The sequence below is a fragment of the Molothrus ater genome, chromosome 1 (assembly GCF_012460135.2).
Source record: "Molothrus ater isolate BHLD 08-10-18 breed brown headed cowbird chromosome 1, BPBGC_Mater_1.1, whole genome shotgun sequence".
NCBI lineage: Eukaryota > Metazoa > Chordata > Aves > Passeriformes > Icteridae > Molothrus > Molothrus ater.
In genome coordinates, this window is record NC_050478.2 from 63,681,787 (window position 1) to 63,701,461 (window position 19,675).

A 19,675-nucleotide genomic window follows, 5' to 3' on the forward strand; every position below is an offset into this window, starting at 1 on the left:
GGGTGGGGGTTGGGAGAGGGAAGCGCATGACGCTTGACCCGCATGGAGTGTTCAGCGAGGCCTGTTGCATGCGCTGAGCGTGGCGAGGGGCCGGGCGCTGCGGCTGCTGCCCCGGTTGGGAATTAAAGGCGAGCCCTAGGCGGTGTATGCATGTATGTGTGTGTGCCGTGTGTCCGTGTGTGTATATATATACACACGCATACATACATACATATATATATATACACACACACATACACAGACGCGCGCGCGCACACGCACGCACGCAGACATATATATTAACAACAGAGGAGGGGAGAGAAAAAAAAAAAAAAAAGAGCCAGGTCCATTTAAAGTTGCTGGCGGAGAGCTGTTCTCATTGGTTAGGGGGGGAGCTGGAGGAGCGGAGACACACACGGTGCGTGCAGCACTCGCTGCCGCCGCCGCCGCCGCTGCTGCCGCCGGAGCCGCCGCCGCCGCCGCTGCTGGAGTTGTCCCTGCCGCTTTCCCTGCTGCAGCGGCACAAACGTGACTTCCAACGTCCCGATTATTTATCTTCTCCTCCCGGCCCCTTTCCTCCTCCAAGATGTAACTACAGCTCTGACACTAAGGACCTGCAGATCGCTTAGGCGGCTTGAAAAAGAGAAAAGGGGATATCAAGGGCGTCGTTTTTTGTGTTTAGGGGGAAATTTTCCATTATAATGCTTCACTAAAGTGAATTTTTTTTTTGTTTCCTTCGCATTCGTCTTTTTTTTTTTTTTCTTCCGTCCCCCATTTCTCGGATTTATTGCTAGGAGAATCACATTGTGAGGAAAGAAAGTCGGATTACAAGATACCACTACAAACAACCCCCTCCCCCCTGGATTTTTTCGGGTTTTTTTTAAATTTTTTTTTTTATTGTCTCGGCTTTAATTCATGAAGCAATTGTCCCCTTTTGCAATCAGAATTTGGATACCAGAATGAGCAAAGAAAGACCCAAGAGGAATATAATTCAAAAGAAATACGTAAGTGGTCATAACATACATCGTTTGACTCCCAGTTTTACGAAATGGCAGTGAATGTCAAGTTTATAGCTAATCTTGCAGCTCTAAGGCTTTGGGAACAAATGTGATGCTGAATTTGATTTTTCTGTGGTGTGGTGGGGGAGTTTCAGAGGCCCCTTTTAACAGGGAAGCCTGCTATCCAGTTCGGTTATAAAACCAGATTTGTGTAGCGATTCCTCCAGTGAATAAATGTATTGACCTCAAATGACACAATCATAATCTAGTTTTAGATGAAACGCGAGGAGCTCGGGGGGCTGCCCCGATGTGTCACCGAACTGCGTTTTCAAGCGGTTTTCTTAATTCTGTGCTTTTGCATGCTAAAATAGGGTTGCTGTTGTTTTCTTGGTTTTTTTGGGGTTGGTGTTTTGTTTTTTTTTTTTTTTTTTTTTTTTTGGTTGGGGTTGGGCTTTTTGGTTTTTTTTCTCTTTTTTTTTTTTTTTTTTTTTTTTTTTAAATTATCTACGTGTGTCTGTCCCCGTCTGGTGAAGCGGCGACGGTGGTTGTTGGAAGCCCTTTAACTTGAAACCGAGTGGTTATGGCGAGCTGGTTTCTCGCAGTACCACATCCCCTTCTCCTGTGTGCGATCCTCGGCTGCTCTGCCTTGCGATAGACACCGGAGCAGCTGGGGATCGCCTTACGGGCAGCGCGTTCCTCAAGATTGACTGGAATAATGAGGAAAATGGCTCGGTGCTGTTTTAAAAATAATTCATTATGATGGCTCGAAAATTTGGGCTAATCCAGCGGAGCCTGGGCTGTATTTCTGCCTCTCTTTATTCAGCCGCTTAACCAATCCCTCGTAATTGTCTAATCCTTTAAACATATAAATGTGGATGGGTAGTTGGATTTTTGTTCGTGCTCCAGTTACGTTTTGATTGGCACAGGACAGTTCTTCCTTAACGTTTGGGAAAGCGGAGGGGATTATCTATATATGCAGTAAAGCGAATAATGATTTTTATCTCCATGTTTAAAAAAAACCAACAAATTTTGGGGGGCGGATATGGGGGGAAATACATAGAAATCCTCGCTTTTGGGCGTGTTTGATGCGAGGCTTTAAAAGTTGTAGTTTATATCGCGTCTTGTCGCCTGCGCCGATTTCTTTGAGCGTAGGGGTGTCCCTTGGCAGGGAGGGTGACCTTCGGGACACTTTGCCTCGGTATTCTATAGATTTGGTAAAAACTGCAGTTGACTCCAGCTGACTGCCGCTATCGATTGCCCGCCCCGCTGCAACGCTGCCCGGGGGAGGCGGTGGAACGATGTGTGTGTGCTTTTGGGGATGAAGGGGAGGGGGGGCCTGCGCGCTATGTCGAAGCTGCCCCCCTCCTCCTTTCCAACCCCCCCCGCACCCCCCTAAATTTCCGAATTAAAATACATCCGCATTGCAGAGGAGAGGGGAGCCCGGGGCCGGCGAGTTTAAAGTATGGCATCGAAACGGGAACGGCGGGTGGAAAGTCTGGCGAAACACGCGAGGCGTCCACGTTTCCCAGGCAGGCAGACAAAAGCGGGGCGGGGGGGAAGGAAACCGCGGTGTTATTAATTAAAGGGGGAGGGGGGGCAAGAGGAAGAGGGGGAGAGATCACCCCAAAGCCCGGCTCCCCCCGGACTCCCCGGGGCGAACAATGCGGCGCCGCTCCCGCACCGCCGGGCAGGGGCCGAGAGCGCGGCTCCCGGGGGAGGAGAGACGAGGGCGGACAATGTGCAGGGGTGCTCGCTCTCCCGCTCACAACTTCGTGGCGGCGCTTTTATTTAACCCTTCTCGCCCGTCTCCTATTTTCCCCCCGAGCCCCTCCCCATTTTCGTTTTTTTGCAGGGGGCGGCGGTGCCGGCGGCGCGCGCTGGCGGCGGCGGCAGCAACAGGTTGCCGGGGCTGTGACGGAGCCCGCGGGCCGCCGGCCACGCCGCCGCCCGGCCAGGTTCGCCCCGCTCCCGTGACGTCACAAAGGGACGGGCCTGCGCGCCGCGGAACCTTCGGCGTCCCCCCAGCACTGCACCCCCCCCGCCCCTCCGTGACGTCACGGCGAGGCGGGGCGGGGGCGGGAGGAGCCCCCGGGGCAGTGCTCGGCGGCGGCGGCGGCGGCGCCGCGGGGGAGGGAGGCAGGCAGGGAGCGAGGGGGCGGCCCGGGCCAGGTGAGCAGGTGCGGGGCCGCCCTGCCGCCGCCTTGGGGGTGGGAGGAGAGCGCCCGTCACGTTGCCCTGTGGCGACACGCGTGGTGGCACCTCTCCTGCCCATGACCTTCGGGCGCTACGGTAGCCCGGCGGAGCGCGCCGCCACCTCTTCCTCCTCCTCGCCAGTGCCAGTACAAGCTTCGCCTGCACCTCGAACAATGGTCCCGGTGTCGGGACCCATTTTGCCCACCCCGGTCCCTCGTGCCCCTAGGCCGGAGGTGATGCTCCGCCAGAGGAGCGAGGGCACAGCCACCGCACGGGCACCAGGTGTGGTACTTCATGGCCCCGCTCCTCTCGTGTCGCTGCCAGTTGTCACAGAGTCATGGAATCACGGAACGGTTTGGGCTGGAAGGGGACCTTGGAGATCACCTAGTTCCAACCCCCCTGCCGTGGGCAGGGACGCCCTCCACTAGATCAGGTTGCTCAGAGCCCCATCCAGCCTCGGCTTAGACTGGCCTTGTGTCAGGAGTGAAGCCTGTTCAGGCTGCTGCTGCTGCTGTTTTTTTCTTTTCAGCATTTGCGAAATGAATTCTGAAAACAAGAAGGTAGTGAGAACAATGGAGGAAAGCCTCCGTGTTGTGGGCTGCCCTCGCAGGGCTCGGCTCCCTGCTCAGTAAGTGCTCGCAATTGAAAGTTCTCTTAAACTTAGGGAGCGTTACCTTTTGCGATTGCCAAACCAGGAATGAGGAAATCCGTGTATGCATCTTCTTTTCCTGTGGTTTAAAATCGCTATCGCTTAATTTTTAAAAGATCCATGGCTGACTCATGCAACTCTTTCTTCTCACTTTACCCTCCTCCTTCTCAAACATCTTTACATATCAAATATTGCCTTTTGGCTCCAGCCTCACAAAACTGACAGCTTTGTAAAGCATCCACTGAGAAGCCAGACTGCGTTCAGTATGCGTTTGGAATTAATAGTTCTTGATTCAAAAGCTTTGATGTCTTGTACGAAGTTCACAGGTGCATTTTTCTGACTGTTTTTGTGATGGTCGAATAGCAAATCTTCTGTTCCTGCTAGCTTAGGTCTCAGAGTATCAGACCTGGATTACCGCCTTAAAATACCTGCACAGTTCTGCTACGGTAGCAGATGGTGAAGTATAATTAAGGAGTAATGTCACTACTGTCACCTCCTGTGATTTGTTTCCTTATCCTTGCAGAAGTAAAAGTGCTGTAGTCTGCCATGAGGTGACACACTTCACCTACGGATGGCCTGGTAAGCCCCTCAGACAGAGGGCCAGCGAGGCCTGGCCAGGATTAGCATGCTGCAGACATCTGAGAGCTATGGTGCCTGCTGCAGCCTTTGAAACAATACTCTTTATTTGGGTGTGCTTGATGTGGGCTCAGGGAGTTGAGTTTTGGGGGGGGATGGTAACTGCAGCACCACCCCCTTCTTCTGCATCGGGGCATTTGTGCAGGAGCCTGACCCTGGGCACTCCAGGGCTTCAGCTGGAGCTGCCTGCCCTGTTGCTTTTTCTGTGAGCGGTTGCCATTTCTCTTCGCCATCCCCACAACTGACAACAGGCTCAAAGTCTGACCACTTCCTACAAGAAATAATGTAAAGAGGGTGCTGGCAGCAGAGATAGTACTCAGTGTAAGCTGCATCTTCATTCACATCACCTTTGGGGGCTTTTTTTTGCTGGGTCTCTTTCACACTTGCTGTAACAATTCCAGCAGCATAGCTGCTCAAGTCTTTCCTGTGTGAAAAACTTAAACATGCTAGCTGCACTCGAGAGCTACTTTTGGGTTCCTCTTAACCTCCTTCTGGTCTCTTGAGACTATATCATTATGTTGTAAGTGGCTATAGGATAGTACATAAGTAGAAACTAATAATTAAAGTACTTTTTTTTTTTTAATGAATATTTTGCTATCAACAGATGCTTTGCCCTGAGATACTAATGGACTCCTGCTCACTCTGATGGTCTGCAAGCCAGGAGCAGTAAGATGCTGCCCAGAGTGAATTAGAGTGAATCAAGGCCCCTGTGAAGAGTTTCTAATGTTCATTAAGCACTTTCACCTTCTCTTGTGAGGCCTATGAAGCCAGTATTAAAAACATATTACCCCCTCCTTTTCTGTAGTAATAGCTAATGTTATGCATATGCTAAAATGTGGTATAAACGTCAGCTGATTCTGTAAGCCAGTAGCATTCCCTCCATTTTATTGTTTGATGAAAAAGAAAGAAGTCTAAATTACTAGCTAGCCTGAAGCTACATGCTGTAACAGCGGCAGAGTTGGAACTAATCTGTATTTCTGCTGCCTTCTCCAGTATTCTATCCTGTAGCTTACAGCCTGTTGCTACAAGGCATGGCATCTGCATTATAAGAGACTACTTTATGTAGTTCCAACTTTCTTCAAAAATTTCCCCTATCCTAGTTATGGTCTGGACTGTTAGATTAATGTAATATTCTTAAGATAATAAAAAAGGCATTTCAGTATGGATGCTTCTATTTTTTTTTAATAGATGATCATACCCTGCAGCTGATAGAGACCAGTTGATACTGTGATGACTCAGCTGTGGGAGTATTACATAAAGTAGGTCAACTTTTAAATCTTATAGTCTGAAGCTAAAGAGAATCCACGTTAAAATTTATGTTTTGTTTATGCACTTTACTGTTATTTCCTGGCTTGAACCTAAGTGAAAGCTCTTGAGGAGGTGGAACATGTTTTGGGGGGTTGATTTGGGGTTTGCTTTTGCCCATTTTTATTGTATAGTGACTGAATTCAATCAACTTGACGGAGGGGAAAGACCAGCTGCTTTCATTTCTAAAGTTTCCAGTTTGCAGCAGTCAAGTGAAAGGAAGGCTTTAAAGGCAATTTTAAAGTAGGGAAAGCAAAAGCAGAGACACGTTTATTATTTTTTATTACAAGCACCCAGCTTTTGTGTGATCTAGCAGATGTGGAATTTGCAGAGGAATACTCAATTCTTCAAAATCCAAATTTGCATTTAAAACACTCTGGTTTCTCCCCCTTAGTCCTTTGCATGGCTTGCTTCCCAACTATAAATGTAAACCAAGTGTAAATGATGCATTGTTTGCCTTAGTGGGCAGACAGTCTGAAAACAATAGTGCTGATGGATTTGACTGCCTCTGTGTAAGATTAACGGGACATTAAAATTCAAGTCTATTAATGCAAATTTCAGTGTTGCCAAACCTGAACTTCCCTTAAGTGTTTCCTGGTGCTGATGGCCCTTAATGTCCCAACCCCACAGGCCAAAACTTAAGCTTGACAGTTTTTAACCTGTTGTTAGGACCTTAGAGAAAAGGGTAAAATGTACCTGGAGTTTAATGTCCAAATGAATGATGGGACATGGTACACATAGACTTTTTGTACTTAACCACCATTTTTTATTTAAAGCACTTTTAAGTGGTAGGAAGCCACCAGGAAACTTAAAATCTGCAAGCCCCTTGTAAAATTCAGGTCTAGTATGTGAGGATTACTTGGCACTGAAATTCAGATACAGGAAATAATATGATTGCCAAAATCTATTTGGTGTTCTCTTAGATCTTTGATGGGTTGGTTGTTTTGCTGGCTTATTACTTCTGGGAATATTGGATGCAATCCTTCTTGGTTTTTAACAGGCAGGTTTTATTTGGGAGCTCTTAGTTTTCATTTGGAGGGGTGAGTTTATTTCAGTCAGTTACAGAAACGTTTCCTCAATGAAGCAGTAGGTAGAAGTTTAAAACCATTTGCTGTTTCACTTGCTCGGGTTTCACACTTTCCCTTGTGTAATGACATCCTGTTCTGAAGTTGTTCCTTCAGTAATCTGACAGCAGCCTGGTATTTCCAGTGTGGGCTGTGGGAAAGGAATAAACCCTTTAATTATAGCAGTGAGGTCTTGTTTGAAAATATGCTAGCTCTCCTCCCCTCTGCTTGTCCTGTCTTTTTGTCTGACTCTTTCCTATGCAGAAAAGGGATCTGAAGCTGTAAAATGCTGCTGTTGAAGTTGCTCTGCAAGGGTGGCCATGATGAGTGGCAAAGCTCAGCAGTGCCTGGGACCATAGCCATGCCAAACACCGCGTCTCCAGGCTTGGGATCACGGTTCCTTGGTCTGTGAGCAGACGGATGCTGGGAGTGCACCCCATCTGCTCCCGTGCCAAGTTTATTGGCTTAATTTATGCTCCTGCAGGAAGCCATTCCAAGTGACCAGCCTGGCTAAGCACAGAAGCAGAGAAAGAGGCACAGGTGGAAACCGTTTCACTGGTACACATAGATAGGGAAGATGTGAAGCTGCTTCAGCATTTCTGCAGGAAATGTCTCATCCTGGACTGATGCATCACAAACAATATCCCCTATTTTTATCTGAGGGACAAAAGCCTCCTTTTATTGGGCTTTAATGGGATTGTGTGATTAAAAATCCACTGAAAACAAAGTGAGAAAGGTAAACTAAGGTCTCTGTATACTTTCTGCATCTAGGTCAGGCTTTTGGAGCTGGAGTAGTTTCTGGTCAGGTTCAGTTTAGTGCCTGTAGAACTGCTACAGGTGGAATTGGATATTTTGACACTGCTAAAATCAGTTCAGCAGAAATGTGATGATGCCCCCAGAAGAGTTCATAATTGCATCACTTGAGGGGCATGATTTAATCCTTTCTAAATGTCTCTCCTCTGTAATCTGCTTCGTCTTTTCTGCATGGCTTCTTGCCATCTTTTCTGCCAAGTTCTTCCCTTGATTTGCTCTGCAAAAAAGGCAGCCTTGGATCTGTGACTGAGAAGAAATGCAAATAATAGGAAGTTGAGAAACTGTGGCCTGCTGCTGTACTCCAGGAGGGTTTGTGGTATTTGAGTCCCTGGTGCTCTGCTTTCAGTTCTTGAAGCTTGCCTTTCTGGTCTGACATCTTTTGGATGACGTGATAGTTGCAGGAGATTAGCGTATTTTGGCACACACATGCTATGATGACTGGCTAACGATATTTACAGCATTCAAAAATAAACCATGGGAGCTCATTCTGACATAATCTACTAATCTTAGTTTTGCACTTTGATACTGTGTTGTCTGAGCCAAGTTAGGATAACTATATATTGCAAGCAATTCATTTTTAGCTTTGCTTGCAGATGAGTGTTGAGGCAGTGCATGCTTTTCAATTAAAAATGATGGGAGTGAATTTGGAGAAATTATCCGCTCTTTCAACTATATGCTTATTCTGTGCCTATTTTTGAAACAGTTTTATGTGAGTGGGTAGAGATGCATGCTCCACGATATTTCTGGATATGTTGTGTACTGGCATTTTGATGAGGTTATTTTTTTCCTTCACTGCCCACAAGAATGGGATGGTCTTCTGTGCCCTTTCCCACATTTGTATGTTATGGGAAGAACTTTCTTTTCTCTTTGAGCATTGTACTTCATTCTTTTTCTGGATAACAAAAAAAATCTATTACTGCCTTGGGTAAACTTTAGTCTTGTGCTAGGCATCTTGCTAGTTATGCTGCATTTGGGGGAGTCCCGCCAAGAGAGTAAGCTTTTGAGGCTCCCAGGTAGCAGGAATTCAATTTGCCCTGGACCTTGACAACTGCATTTAAACAGCTAAATAATAATTTTCTGTCCACATTTTTGAATGGCCTGCACGTTTAAGAATTGCAGTGAGGAACTTGGTGATGTAAAGCCTGTGAATCAAGTCAATGGCAATGTACAAATATTTTTTCAGGTTGCTACTATTGAAATGGACAGAAACCATGAGTCTTGGACAGGAGTCTGCAGTGTCTCAGTCTTTAAGATGCTTATCATATTTTTATTAGCTGTTATATTTAGCATATAGTTTCCTGTTTTGGTCTTAAACTGGGAGTCTTTATGTTCACAAAGTTCATTGCAATTAGATTTTTAAGATGCTGCAGGCCACCAACTTATGTTTATAGCTTTTTTTTCTTTTTGTAAGGTACCCATTAGACAGACTGAGGGTGACTTAGAGAAGGGATATGTTTCCTTCTTTCTCGCCTTTTTTATTTTATGGGTCCTACTTTCAGCCACTTTGTCCTACAGTTCTTTTTGGTACATCAAAGTTGTAAGCCAGATTTCTCAGCTGCAGCATGCATGTTAAAACCCCCAAAACAGAAATTTGCAACCCTGCACATATGTCAGATGAATTAGCTTCTTAACTCAACTTGAGCTGAAAAAACCTCAAAAATCCAACATACTTTTGTTTTGATTTGAGCCCTAGAAAACTTGATTCAGACTTTTGAGTTCATAAAACTCAAAGCCAATTAAAAAGAAGGCTTTCTGTTACTGTTTTTTAAGTTGACTGGTAACTAAACTGGTGTTGTATGAGGTTCCTTTTTTGGTGGTGTTTCAGGTGACCAGCCTTCATTAAGTCTATTTAACGTATGGATGACCTAGATGGAATGTACACCTGAGATGGGGTTTTCTGATTGATAATCACTTTTTTCCCCCCTCCTGAAGTGTAGTGATAATGATGATAATTCTCATGGCCTGTTGCCACTTTGCAGGCTGGTAAAAGCTTTGCAAACTCAAGATTAAGGCTCCAGCAGCAGAAAGACTGCCTTCTTACAGTCTTGTTTGGGTATAGTAGAGCTTTTAATAAATTATTAGAAGTGCTACTCCAACTAACTTCTGCTTTATAGCCGCAACTGAAAGGGACATTCTCTGGTCTCACAAAGCCAGTGTTAATTCTATTGTAGTTATTCAGCTTATAATGGAGACATAGTAATATAATTCTGTAAGACAGGCAACTTCATGTAACTTAAAAGCTGGAATTAGGGCATGTTATAGTAACTGTAACTTGTGAATTATTTATAATTTGGAAGAAATAATGGTTGTCCTAATGGCAAATAATTTTGAAGCGGCTTTTTTTTTCCTGATCTGTTATGCCATGAACCAGTAAAAACAACAAAATAAGAAGTAGCTGTCAAGAGAACCTGTGCTGTCCTACTCTCTTTTTCCTAATCTGTGTTTGAATGCCCTGTGTATGGCTTAAGATTTTGCCTTCAGTAACAGCATTATGAATGTGGAGACCAGTGAGGTGCCTAGTGCTGTGATTCTGTGGTTACTCTAAGCCTGCACTGCACTGGAGGAAGTGGTTCAGCCTTCCCTCTGGCTGCTTCTTCCCCTTCTCTTCTGCAGGCTGACATGTGTCAGGTGATCACTCCCACCTCAGACTGGGGACTTTGCAGGTAAAAACTGAACTGACAAAATGTGGTTGATTTTTAATGTGGATTCATTTAATATTGCAGTTTGTGATGTAGCTAGAAAAATACTTGGTCTTGGGAAAGTGTTACAGGGACACCCAGTGAAGTGGCAAGGGAGGGGTAGGATTGCGTCTGTTAGCAATAGAGTGAGTTTAAATGGGCTGTGAAATTATGACTAAATAGGAGTCAAGATACATGTTTTATTTCATAGCAAGTAAAATTAGCTGTCCTTGTCTGTTTTAAGGGTTGTTCGGATTTAGATCTTGCTTTACTGCCTTACTGCTGGAAGCATGGTGAATATTAAACAATGTTGAAATTAAGTTAGACCTCACAGGTGAAAATGAAGCTAAAGGTGTTTGTGCCTGTGGTGATGGCAGTGCCATAATCATTTCCAAAGTGCTAAAATCAGTTCAAATAGAATTAAAAATGTTCTACTGTTACATGTTACGCTTGCTTAGGTAGGATTTGAACAATTTTGTCCTTCAATGAGAGAAATAAAAAGAGGAAGAAAAGAAAATTAAGATAGCTGTTCTGCTGGAGGCTAAGTTCCACTGCTGAATGTGGTAGAAGAACTGCTACTCTTTTCTAGTTCAGCAGCCACACACACCCATCCCATATGCAAGAGCTTCACTGTGGAATTGAAGCCAGTGTACTGTTCTATTTTCTACATCTTGGGATAAGAACCTGCTTACATAAGGGAATTCATCCAGAAATTTCCCATGGCTTTATTTGTTTTATTTTGTACCAGTCAATAATAAGTTCAGATAGCTTCTCATATTAAAACTACTCATATCTATTGAATGTGCACATGAACTGAAGTGCTGATGTATTTTTGCCCTGGGTTCCCAAGTAGTGTGAGAAGGCCAAACCATGTCAAATCAAAAAGCTGCAAAAACCAAGGCTTCCTTTAATTATAGGAGCAGCAGGATGTGGCATCACATGCTTTTTTCTCACCATTGAAGCCAGCAGTGGTGACGCTATGAATCATTCCTTCATGGTATGGTGCTTTGGCCATATCAATACAGCCAAAGAGCTGCATGTGAAATAGGGTCACTGAAATTAAGAGACTTAAAGAGTAGTTATCTCTAGGCTCTTTTTTCTTCCACCTTCTCATCTTTAAATGGTCTGGTTTCAGTGCAAGCCTGCAGGACTTTTTAGTGGCACAGTTAAGGGAGCAGCAAGGCACAAGGACCTCTTTGGCTTTGCTGTGGATTAAAAAGACGTGGAATTGGCACCCTCAGTTTGGATCCAGCAAGGCACTGAAGCACGTGCCAGTCTCAAATGTATGAATACTCTTACTGACGTCAATTGAAGTACTTGGAGCTTATGAGTTAAGCACACGCCGAAGTGCTTTTCAGGGCTTGAGATTTTGCTGTTCCTGTGTAAGAGTGTGTGCAAGTATTTGCAGGCAGGAATGTTAGTTTTCCACAAGGGTGATAGCCATTTACTGGTTTTAATAGCTTTACTAAGTGTAATACTGCCTGTTTTTGTTTTTTTTTTTTTCTGAAATGTTTCAGGGTTTTTTTTTTTTCTTTTTCAGCCTCTTAATGTTTTATTTAAAGGTAATAACTGTTGTTTTTCTTTGCTTACTCTTCATTATAGTGTGCGTGTGTGCATAGTGCTGGCATTTTTACAGTTCACTCTCCCCTGTGTTCTTGTCTTCCACTGCTGTGCTTTTCTCTCTTCATTTCTGTGTATTTCTGACTAAGGTCCTCTATCCACTTTGTCCTTGTCTAAGAAAATCAGCTCTTACAAAGCTCCTGCCATCTCTTTGCAAGAAAGCAAAATGGACTATTGGTGCAGTATTATTTTCATTTCCTGAAGGCCGGACAGGGAGATGAGGCAAGGTTCATGCCGCTCATTTGGGAGGCCAGCTCCAGAGGAAACACATTGGAAGGGGAGGGATTGTACAGTTAAAGCCTGTATACAGAATTTGAGTGTTGTTTATAGAAAATACTGGCTGTGTGTTTGTTTTGCAAGGCTCAGCAAACTGTTAATACACAAATACTGTGGAGAAAAATAGAATGTGGCCCTGCTCATTCCTTTTTACAGTCCTTTTATGAACTTTTGGGAAATCAAATCCTGCTGATGTGAGCATTCAGGGAAAGCTAATTTCATATTTCATGTACATTAAAGGCTTTTATTTATAAGCCATTAATATTCATGCTCTTTCAGTCAAGAGCAGCATTTTGTGACACAACTGACCAATCATAAAAGCCACTTCGTGGCTTCCATTATTGAAAGGGGGTCTACAATCTTCATTTGAGTATGATCTTCCAAATTAACTAACGATGGTCAGATTTCTTGCAGCCTGGGTGACAGACCAGGCATAATGATCCTGTTGCTTTGGAGAGCAGGAATATGATTTTTACCAGAAATATGCTATGAAAAATACAATCTCCTGAAGTCTTCTGGGTAATATAATTTCTTGATCTCATACTTAGTATTTAATTATCATACTACTTGAGCTGGCTCCTGTGAAAGCTGGTTATCTATAGTGCAAAAGATGGAAATGTGTTTATCATGTAAGTAATTATGTGTGTCTCCATATCACCCCCCCCCCCCCCACCCCGTGGCATATTTTCTTATATACTTGTTGATTCCTTTTTCTTTCTTGGTGTAATTTTTACACCTTGCAGTTACTCTTGCAGTCAGGGATGCAGTGAGATTATTTCCCTGCAGGCATTTTGGAAATTACTGGGTCTCTAATTTGGATGGAGGAAAGTGAAGGGGTAAGCTATTATTCCTTTTCTTTATGCTAGCTTTGCTCAGATCCTGCCAGTGGCGAGCCTGTCATTTTCCCCCTTGCAGACTGCCCATCTCCTAAGGCCTTATAACCACTGCTGTCCTCATGCCTGATGACTCAGGCCATTGCTGCTAGGCTCTGCCTCCTGGCCGAAATGGGACCAGAAGCAGCGTTCCTGCATGCATGCCTGTTTGTACGTGTCCTGCTTTCCTCTCTGCAGTAGCATCGACTTGACCACAAGGATTACTTAGCAAAGTGGTCAGAGATGTTTTTTGCTTTTTGGAACATTTTTTTCAGGATATGCCTTTGTCTCTTACTTTTTTTTCTCTCATTTTCGTGTCCCTGTTCACCTTGCAGAACCACAAGTAGATGGTACTGACTGCCTGAAGGACTTCCTTGTTATCAGCAATCTCAGAATCTTTCTGCTTCACTTGAGGCCATTTCAGAGGTGCTTCAAATCTCTGTCAGCTTATTGCTTGCACTCCACAAGCATGACTGCAGCTTCATCTCAGGCTTTCTTGGGAGCAGAAGTATATTCAGCTCTGGAGAGCTAACCTGCCCTCCAGCACAGTTTGTGAAACCAAGGTTAGTTAGCATAATGTCAGAAAATGGCCAGGATATTTATCCATCGTTGGAGTCCTGCTCATGTGGAGGATGGCTTGTCCTGAGTTTCTGGTCCTGAGCTCCTACCACTGTCCCTGTCTTTAGCCATCATGGTGGTATTTTTGCTGCTTTTACTTGTGTGTTCTCCCTCAGCATTGTATTGTGGTCATGTCTTCAGAAGGTCAACTACAGCTTGTCTCATGGACATGATAGCATAGGAGGGAAGTGCTTCTCCATCTTCTACAATGGAAGAATAAATACAAGCACACTATGCTGTTGCCTTTGGAATAGGGCTTTGAAGCTGTCTGTTCAGTCATGCTTTTGAAGGTGTTCTGAAATTGCTCCCAACCATCCTCTATAGGTGTTTTATCACCATTCTTCTGTTCTCATGGAGCAGTAAATTGCATCTTGGCTGAAACATTATCCTTTCTTCTTAAAAGACTTCATGGTGCTGTACTGCTTCTTCCTTAATTTCATGCTCTCCAAATGTCCAAGTATTTTTTTCCCAGTAAGAGAAGACCCAGTATTTTAATCAGGAACCCACGTGTTACAGAGCTGAAGCAACACAGTGTAGCACTTCGGCTTTAAAAGGTCACTCCTCTGCAGGAGAACGCCATTAAGACAGTTTCAGCTGGTTTCCAAATTTCCAATCCATTCACTTTCTCAGGGGCTAAAACATCTTTGATAAAAGCAAGGATCTGCAGGTGATCTGGGGGATTCAATAGTTTAATTTCAACATATGTGAATAATGTTAAGCCTGTGCATAAACTAGTCTAGTTAAGGAGAACAAAATAATAGGTGGTCTCTTGAGGCAATCCTTTGAAACAAGAAGTAATATCTTATAAAATTTTAAGTACATAAGAAGGGAGATTGACTAGCTGTCATTATTTGAGACAAAGACTGTAAGAACAATGCTAATACTGGATGACTGATCTACCATTCAGCTTAGAAAGTAGGACAACGTCTAGTGTTATAGTGGACTTCTTATCAGGGCTCCTAATCCTGTCATAGATAAGAGAATATAAAACTGTCAAAAACAGGGTTTTAAATCTGCATCTCCTAGGTTGCTTTAACTTGCATGGCTGCCTTTATTTTTTTTTTCTTTCCCCTTTTTGTAAATTGGTTTGATTGTTTGTTCATGCAGGAAGTCCCTAGAGAGAAAACAAGAGAATTTCCTCAATGAGATGGCCTTTAGGTTCTTACAAGTGTCTGTTCTCAGAGAACAGACCTATCTCAAAACTTCGTCTTCATTTCATATTTGGTTCATGCTACAGCAGGAGAAAGTTCTCTGGAGCAAAGTGTAATGCTATATAGCCTCATTTCATACATTTTTCCAGTGCATGTCTTAATGCCCATGGAAGTAAACTTGTACAGTTATTGTGTTGGCAGGGTTGGTAATCTCACAGCTCTTGTTGTAGAAGATTCATGTGTCTGGCTTTTCTGGACTAGGTTGTACAGCTGCTTTATTGTCACTTCTGAAAAGTGGTTCTGCCCACGTTTTCTCAATACAGCGAGTCTCCTTTTTTTTTTTGTCAGTTTTTGACTTTCTGGTGTGGAAGACCAATGCAAATATTACCAGGGTTTAATAACAGCCTACCTTTGGATGAGTATTACTGTTGTGATAAAAATGATAGGAGGCTGGTTGCTCATTGATTTGTGCTTTTTGGCCATTTTCCAGGATGAAACTAACTTCATTACGCAAGAGTTTCAGAACACTGTGGAGTTGTTCATTTATTTCCTTTGACTGTTATCGAGCTGACAGCTTGCCTTTGGAGGGTCATATGTTCAAAAGCTGCCAATTGGATCTTGCTTCATTTTAGCCAAATGTGGCACAGTCTGAAGTGCATTTCATCCCTAATATCCCCCCTCCCCTTTTTTTTAACCCCCTTAACTTTTTTGCCTTTTAGTCTCTCTTCCTTTTCCCTCAATTCCTCCTGCTAAAAATAAAAATGATCTGGGAACAGAGGCAATGCCACAAATAAAAGGAATTAGGTTTTTTGTTGTTGCTGCCTGTAATTTTGGTTTCTCTTAATAAGACTTTAGTTTCTCTGGTTAGACAGTTCTGCACTGTGGAGAAATGCACGCGTTTCAAAAATGGTAAATGGAAGGTATTTTTCATCTTGCTATTTTTGCTAACCAAAAAGTCACAGGGAACAATTTGGCTGCTTATTTCCAAATTGTTCCCTGTGACTTTTTTTTCCTCCTCCTGCTTCATCAGTGCTCTTTTCTTTTTGGGTACCTTTCCTCGGTAAGCCTGTATGAAGTTGGCACTGCACTATGCACTCAGCTGAGTAATCCTGTAGATGAAGGAGAAATGGGGAGGGAGACAAAGCACGTGTAATATCTGCCTATGTACTACTTGAAATCAAAAAGTATATTTCTGTTGTGTGACCCAGAGACATGGTTTCCTCACACTGAGCAGTTGTGAGGACAGGCATAAAATTTTTTCATGTCAGTAGGGTAGTATCTTAAATTCTTCCAAGTATTTCATACAACTTAGCTTTGTTTTTTTAATGTCTCTATGCATACCTGAAAAACAGATGTTTTTGTGGTTCAGTCTTAAAGAAATGTTCTTAATAACTAAGTAAGATGAGTTGAATCACCTATTTTATGAAGTAGGCAACTTTGATTTTTCTGGCCTCTTAAATACAGTGTTAGATGCAATGGAAGAATAGAGTTTCAATTTTGAACAAATGTATTCTGTCTGTGAAAATTTTTTCTGTTAATTACTTTAAATTTTTTTCCCAGAGTAATTTGTGACTCTTTTTCATTACATATTTATGTCCTCGTTAAATGGAAAAATGCTACCTAAGTAGTACTATGCAGTGTATTAAGCTGCTTGCTTTAGTCTGAAAGAAACTCTTAAGATTTCTCTTAGAGGAAAGCAAGCATATGTCCATTTCCTCTAAGATTTTGTCTCAAATTCCTTCTCAATTCAAGGCTTGTAATTTTCAGTTATTTTAAATTCACATGTATGTTTATACATTTATTTTATAAAAGTTTGTAGTGTGTTTTATACTTTAATGTGGATTATTTCTTAATTTTGCCTTGTTTCCTGCTTAAGTAGTATTCTGTAATTACCTGATTCACTCTGGTTGTGGGTGAATGAAACTATGAAATTTGTTGTCAATTAGCAATCAATGTGGTATCCATATTTTTAAATGTTATAAATTGCCTATTAAAGCTAATTTTCCAGGGCATCTCTATCTCCGTTCTTAATGTAATGCAGAATATTTTACAATAATGCCTAGGTTAACAATGATAGTCTTGCTGCATTGTGCAAAAAAGGCTTCTGTGCAGACCCAGCTGGGTTTCAGGCTTAATTCATTGCTCTATGGTGGGATCACCACAGCTGCTGTGGGGCCTTTACAAATGCAAAAAAGCTGTCAGTGTTTGTTTCATCAGATGCATAAATGATGAGGCCAAGTTGAGGAATCCATTCCAGTGCGCGCGGTGTGCATGCTGGAGGCATTATTGTTTATAGAATTAGTGTCTTAATGCTTTAAAATACATGGTGCGTGTTTTACCTTAGAGCAAAATAGTTTAGGAGTAAGATGGTTTAAGGATCCTCTGCAATTTAGTCCCTGCTTCTAACAGCGTTTGCCCTGACTTGTGTAAATGTGCATCTGAATTACTGCACTGTACCTGCCTTGGTCACGAGTAGTTCAGTTCTCCTGTCTTGTGCATCTTTTTTGCTAGTACTTTGATTATCGTAAGGAGTCACAATTAAATAACTGCACAGCTTTAATGCAGATTTTTGCCCCCCCTTAGCTGTCAGCCGCAGGAGTTGTGCTGTCTCCTATGGTCACCAGAAGTCAGAGTACTTCTTTTGGCTGTCAAGGCTTGAGCGAAGTTCCTTCCAGCCAATTAGCAAGTAACGATGATTGGTTTCAGAGAGGGCTGCTTAAGAATGCAAAGCATGCCTCTGTGCTGGGGCCGAGCACACAGTTCCTTTACCAATTCTCCTTTCCTTTGCTTGCAGCTCCAGGAATGTAACATGAAGTAGGGCTTTTACTTACATACTTACGCCAGACTGGCTTTTGGGAGGCAAGGGTGAGGGGGTTCAGGTCTTAAATTGTTTTTCTGTGGGAGCGCTCATGTGATCTTTCAGTCTTTGTTGCAGTCTGTTGGCTGCGTGCGTGAAGTTTCATTAGGGCATGCCACCCTTCCCATATCACGTAACTCCAGCAATAATAGGCATTGCAGGAATTGTAACTAACGCACCGTTTAAGCCGTTGTCGCTATGATTTTATTAAATGTGCTTGCGGTGTGGAATTTTGCTAATGCTGTAGAGTCATCTGTTATGCAAATTGAATGTAAGAATGGGCTAGTGGGAATTTGTTGTCTGTATGTTGGAGACCTGTCCTGTGCATTTGGAAATAAAATGAGCTAAATAGTGTCGATGCAGACTGCAGCTGAAATGTTCACGCAGCCTTTGCTTTCCTGCTTGGGGTGTGATATTGTCACCCCAGAGGCCAAATTTGGTTTGTAGGGAGGGGGTGGTGCTGTGAGCATGCTTGCTGCTGGTACGTGCTGGCCATGTATGGGTGAGCTGAACATCCTAAGTGCGGGATACCTTAGGCACAGTCGTATACAAATTAGATTATGAGATTCTGGCTGGTCGACATGGCGAGTCAAAGCTGTGTTCTTGCTTAAGCTCTTCTGCCATAATGCAGGCAGATTTCTCTGCCGGAGCAGATGTTTCATTCAGGGCCTGACTGGTGGTATCCATGTTGGCCTGTAGCTAAAGCAGCACTTCTCCAGGTGTGACGTGTGGCAAGGATACTCTTGAGTCCTGCCAGGTGAAGTGGGAAGGCAGGGACTTCAGCTTCTTTTCTGGATTTGCTGCTTCACTGAGGCACATGAGTTGCTGTAACCCCAGCAGACGTGAGAGAAAGTCACCTCCTCCCCGCGCTGCTCTCATGGCCTCTATTATCTCTCGGCTCAGGCTCAAAAGGCGACCAGCCTTCTCATGCTGTTCCAGGGAGCAGGTTGTTTGCAGCTTTCCCTCTGTCAGCACTTTGTAGCTAGAAAAGCAGCAGCAGCCGAAAGAAATCTCTACCTGGCAGGCAGTGCCCTTATGTCCCTCCCTTCCCTGCTCCTCGTTTACAGTCGCCGTAAGCGCTGCCATTTATTTCCCTCGGAGTCTCTATTTTGTTATTTGCTGCTGCCTGGGGGACTGGCAGTGGTGTGGGAGGGCTGCCCTGGGGGTGCTGAGCTGGGGTGCAGCGACAGCACGTGCTTAGGCAGGACCTGGAGGAGCTCCATCCCTATGGCCCATAGATCAAGGGAAGAAAGGCAGTGGGCTTTGACTGCAGCTAAAGTATCCTCAGCGCCTGAGTGCTTTCTCTTAGCGGTGGTGGAAATGCATGTTTTTTAAGGAGGCTGTTTTAGGCAAAAGCAAAACTTCCTTGCAAAGGGCTATCCTTTTTTCAATGTGTAGGCCCTTAGGCCTTGCTTGGCCTCATGGCACAGTAGTTTGGCTGTGAAATGTGGACAGAAATACAGTGAACACATCATGGGGCATTTGTATTTGGTGTGGGCATGGTGTAGTGGATGGGCAGCTACTCTTATCCCCCAGCAATGGAAACATGCTTTTATGAGAGACAGGGAGTCCTCTCAGGCAGAAAAAAGTGTTGCAGCACCAGGAGGTGAAGTTTGTACCCATGATGTGGCTGCTCCTGTGCCCCATCGCTGCACCAAGCAGACAGGGATGTCACACAGGGATGTGAATTCTTTGCTGTGGGTGACCCTAGTGAGAGGCCAGATTGTGTCCAGCATGCTGCAAGTACTCTGTGAGGAGATGGGAGTTCTGCAAATTTGTCTCCTGAGGTCTTCCTCCCGTTTTCCTCTGATTCTCTGGTGTTTTATAGGCCATATGGCAGAAAGACGGAAATTATTATTAAATTCAAAAGGGGGAAGGAGCAGAAAGGGAATGTGACTTTTTTCCCTATTCCCAGGGCAGGCTTGTTAGTGGCCTGCACTGCTTGTTCCAGGAGTAGCTGCTGCTG

General features: G+C 43.9%; 1 protein-coding gene across 1 annotated transcript in view; it reads left to right on the forward strand.

Moving 5' to 3' along the window:
* The first annotated feature begins 283 nt into the window (after nucleotides 1–283).
* JARID2 (jumonji and AT-rich interaction domain containing 2) overlaps nucleotides 284–19,675 on the forward strand; it is a 211,601-nt gene continuing 192,209 nt past the window's right edge. The window contains exon 1 of the mRNA XM_036378686.2: nucleotides 284–983. Within this exon, the coding sequence (XP_036234579.1) occupies nucleotides 939–983 (45 nt within the window). The 5' untranslated portion in view covers nucleotides 284–938. The remainder of the gene's footprint in view (nucleotides 984–19,675) is intronic.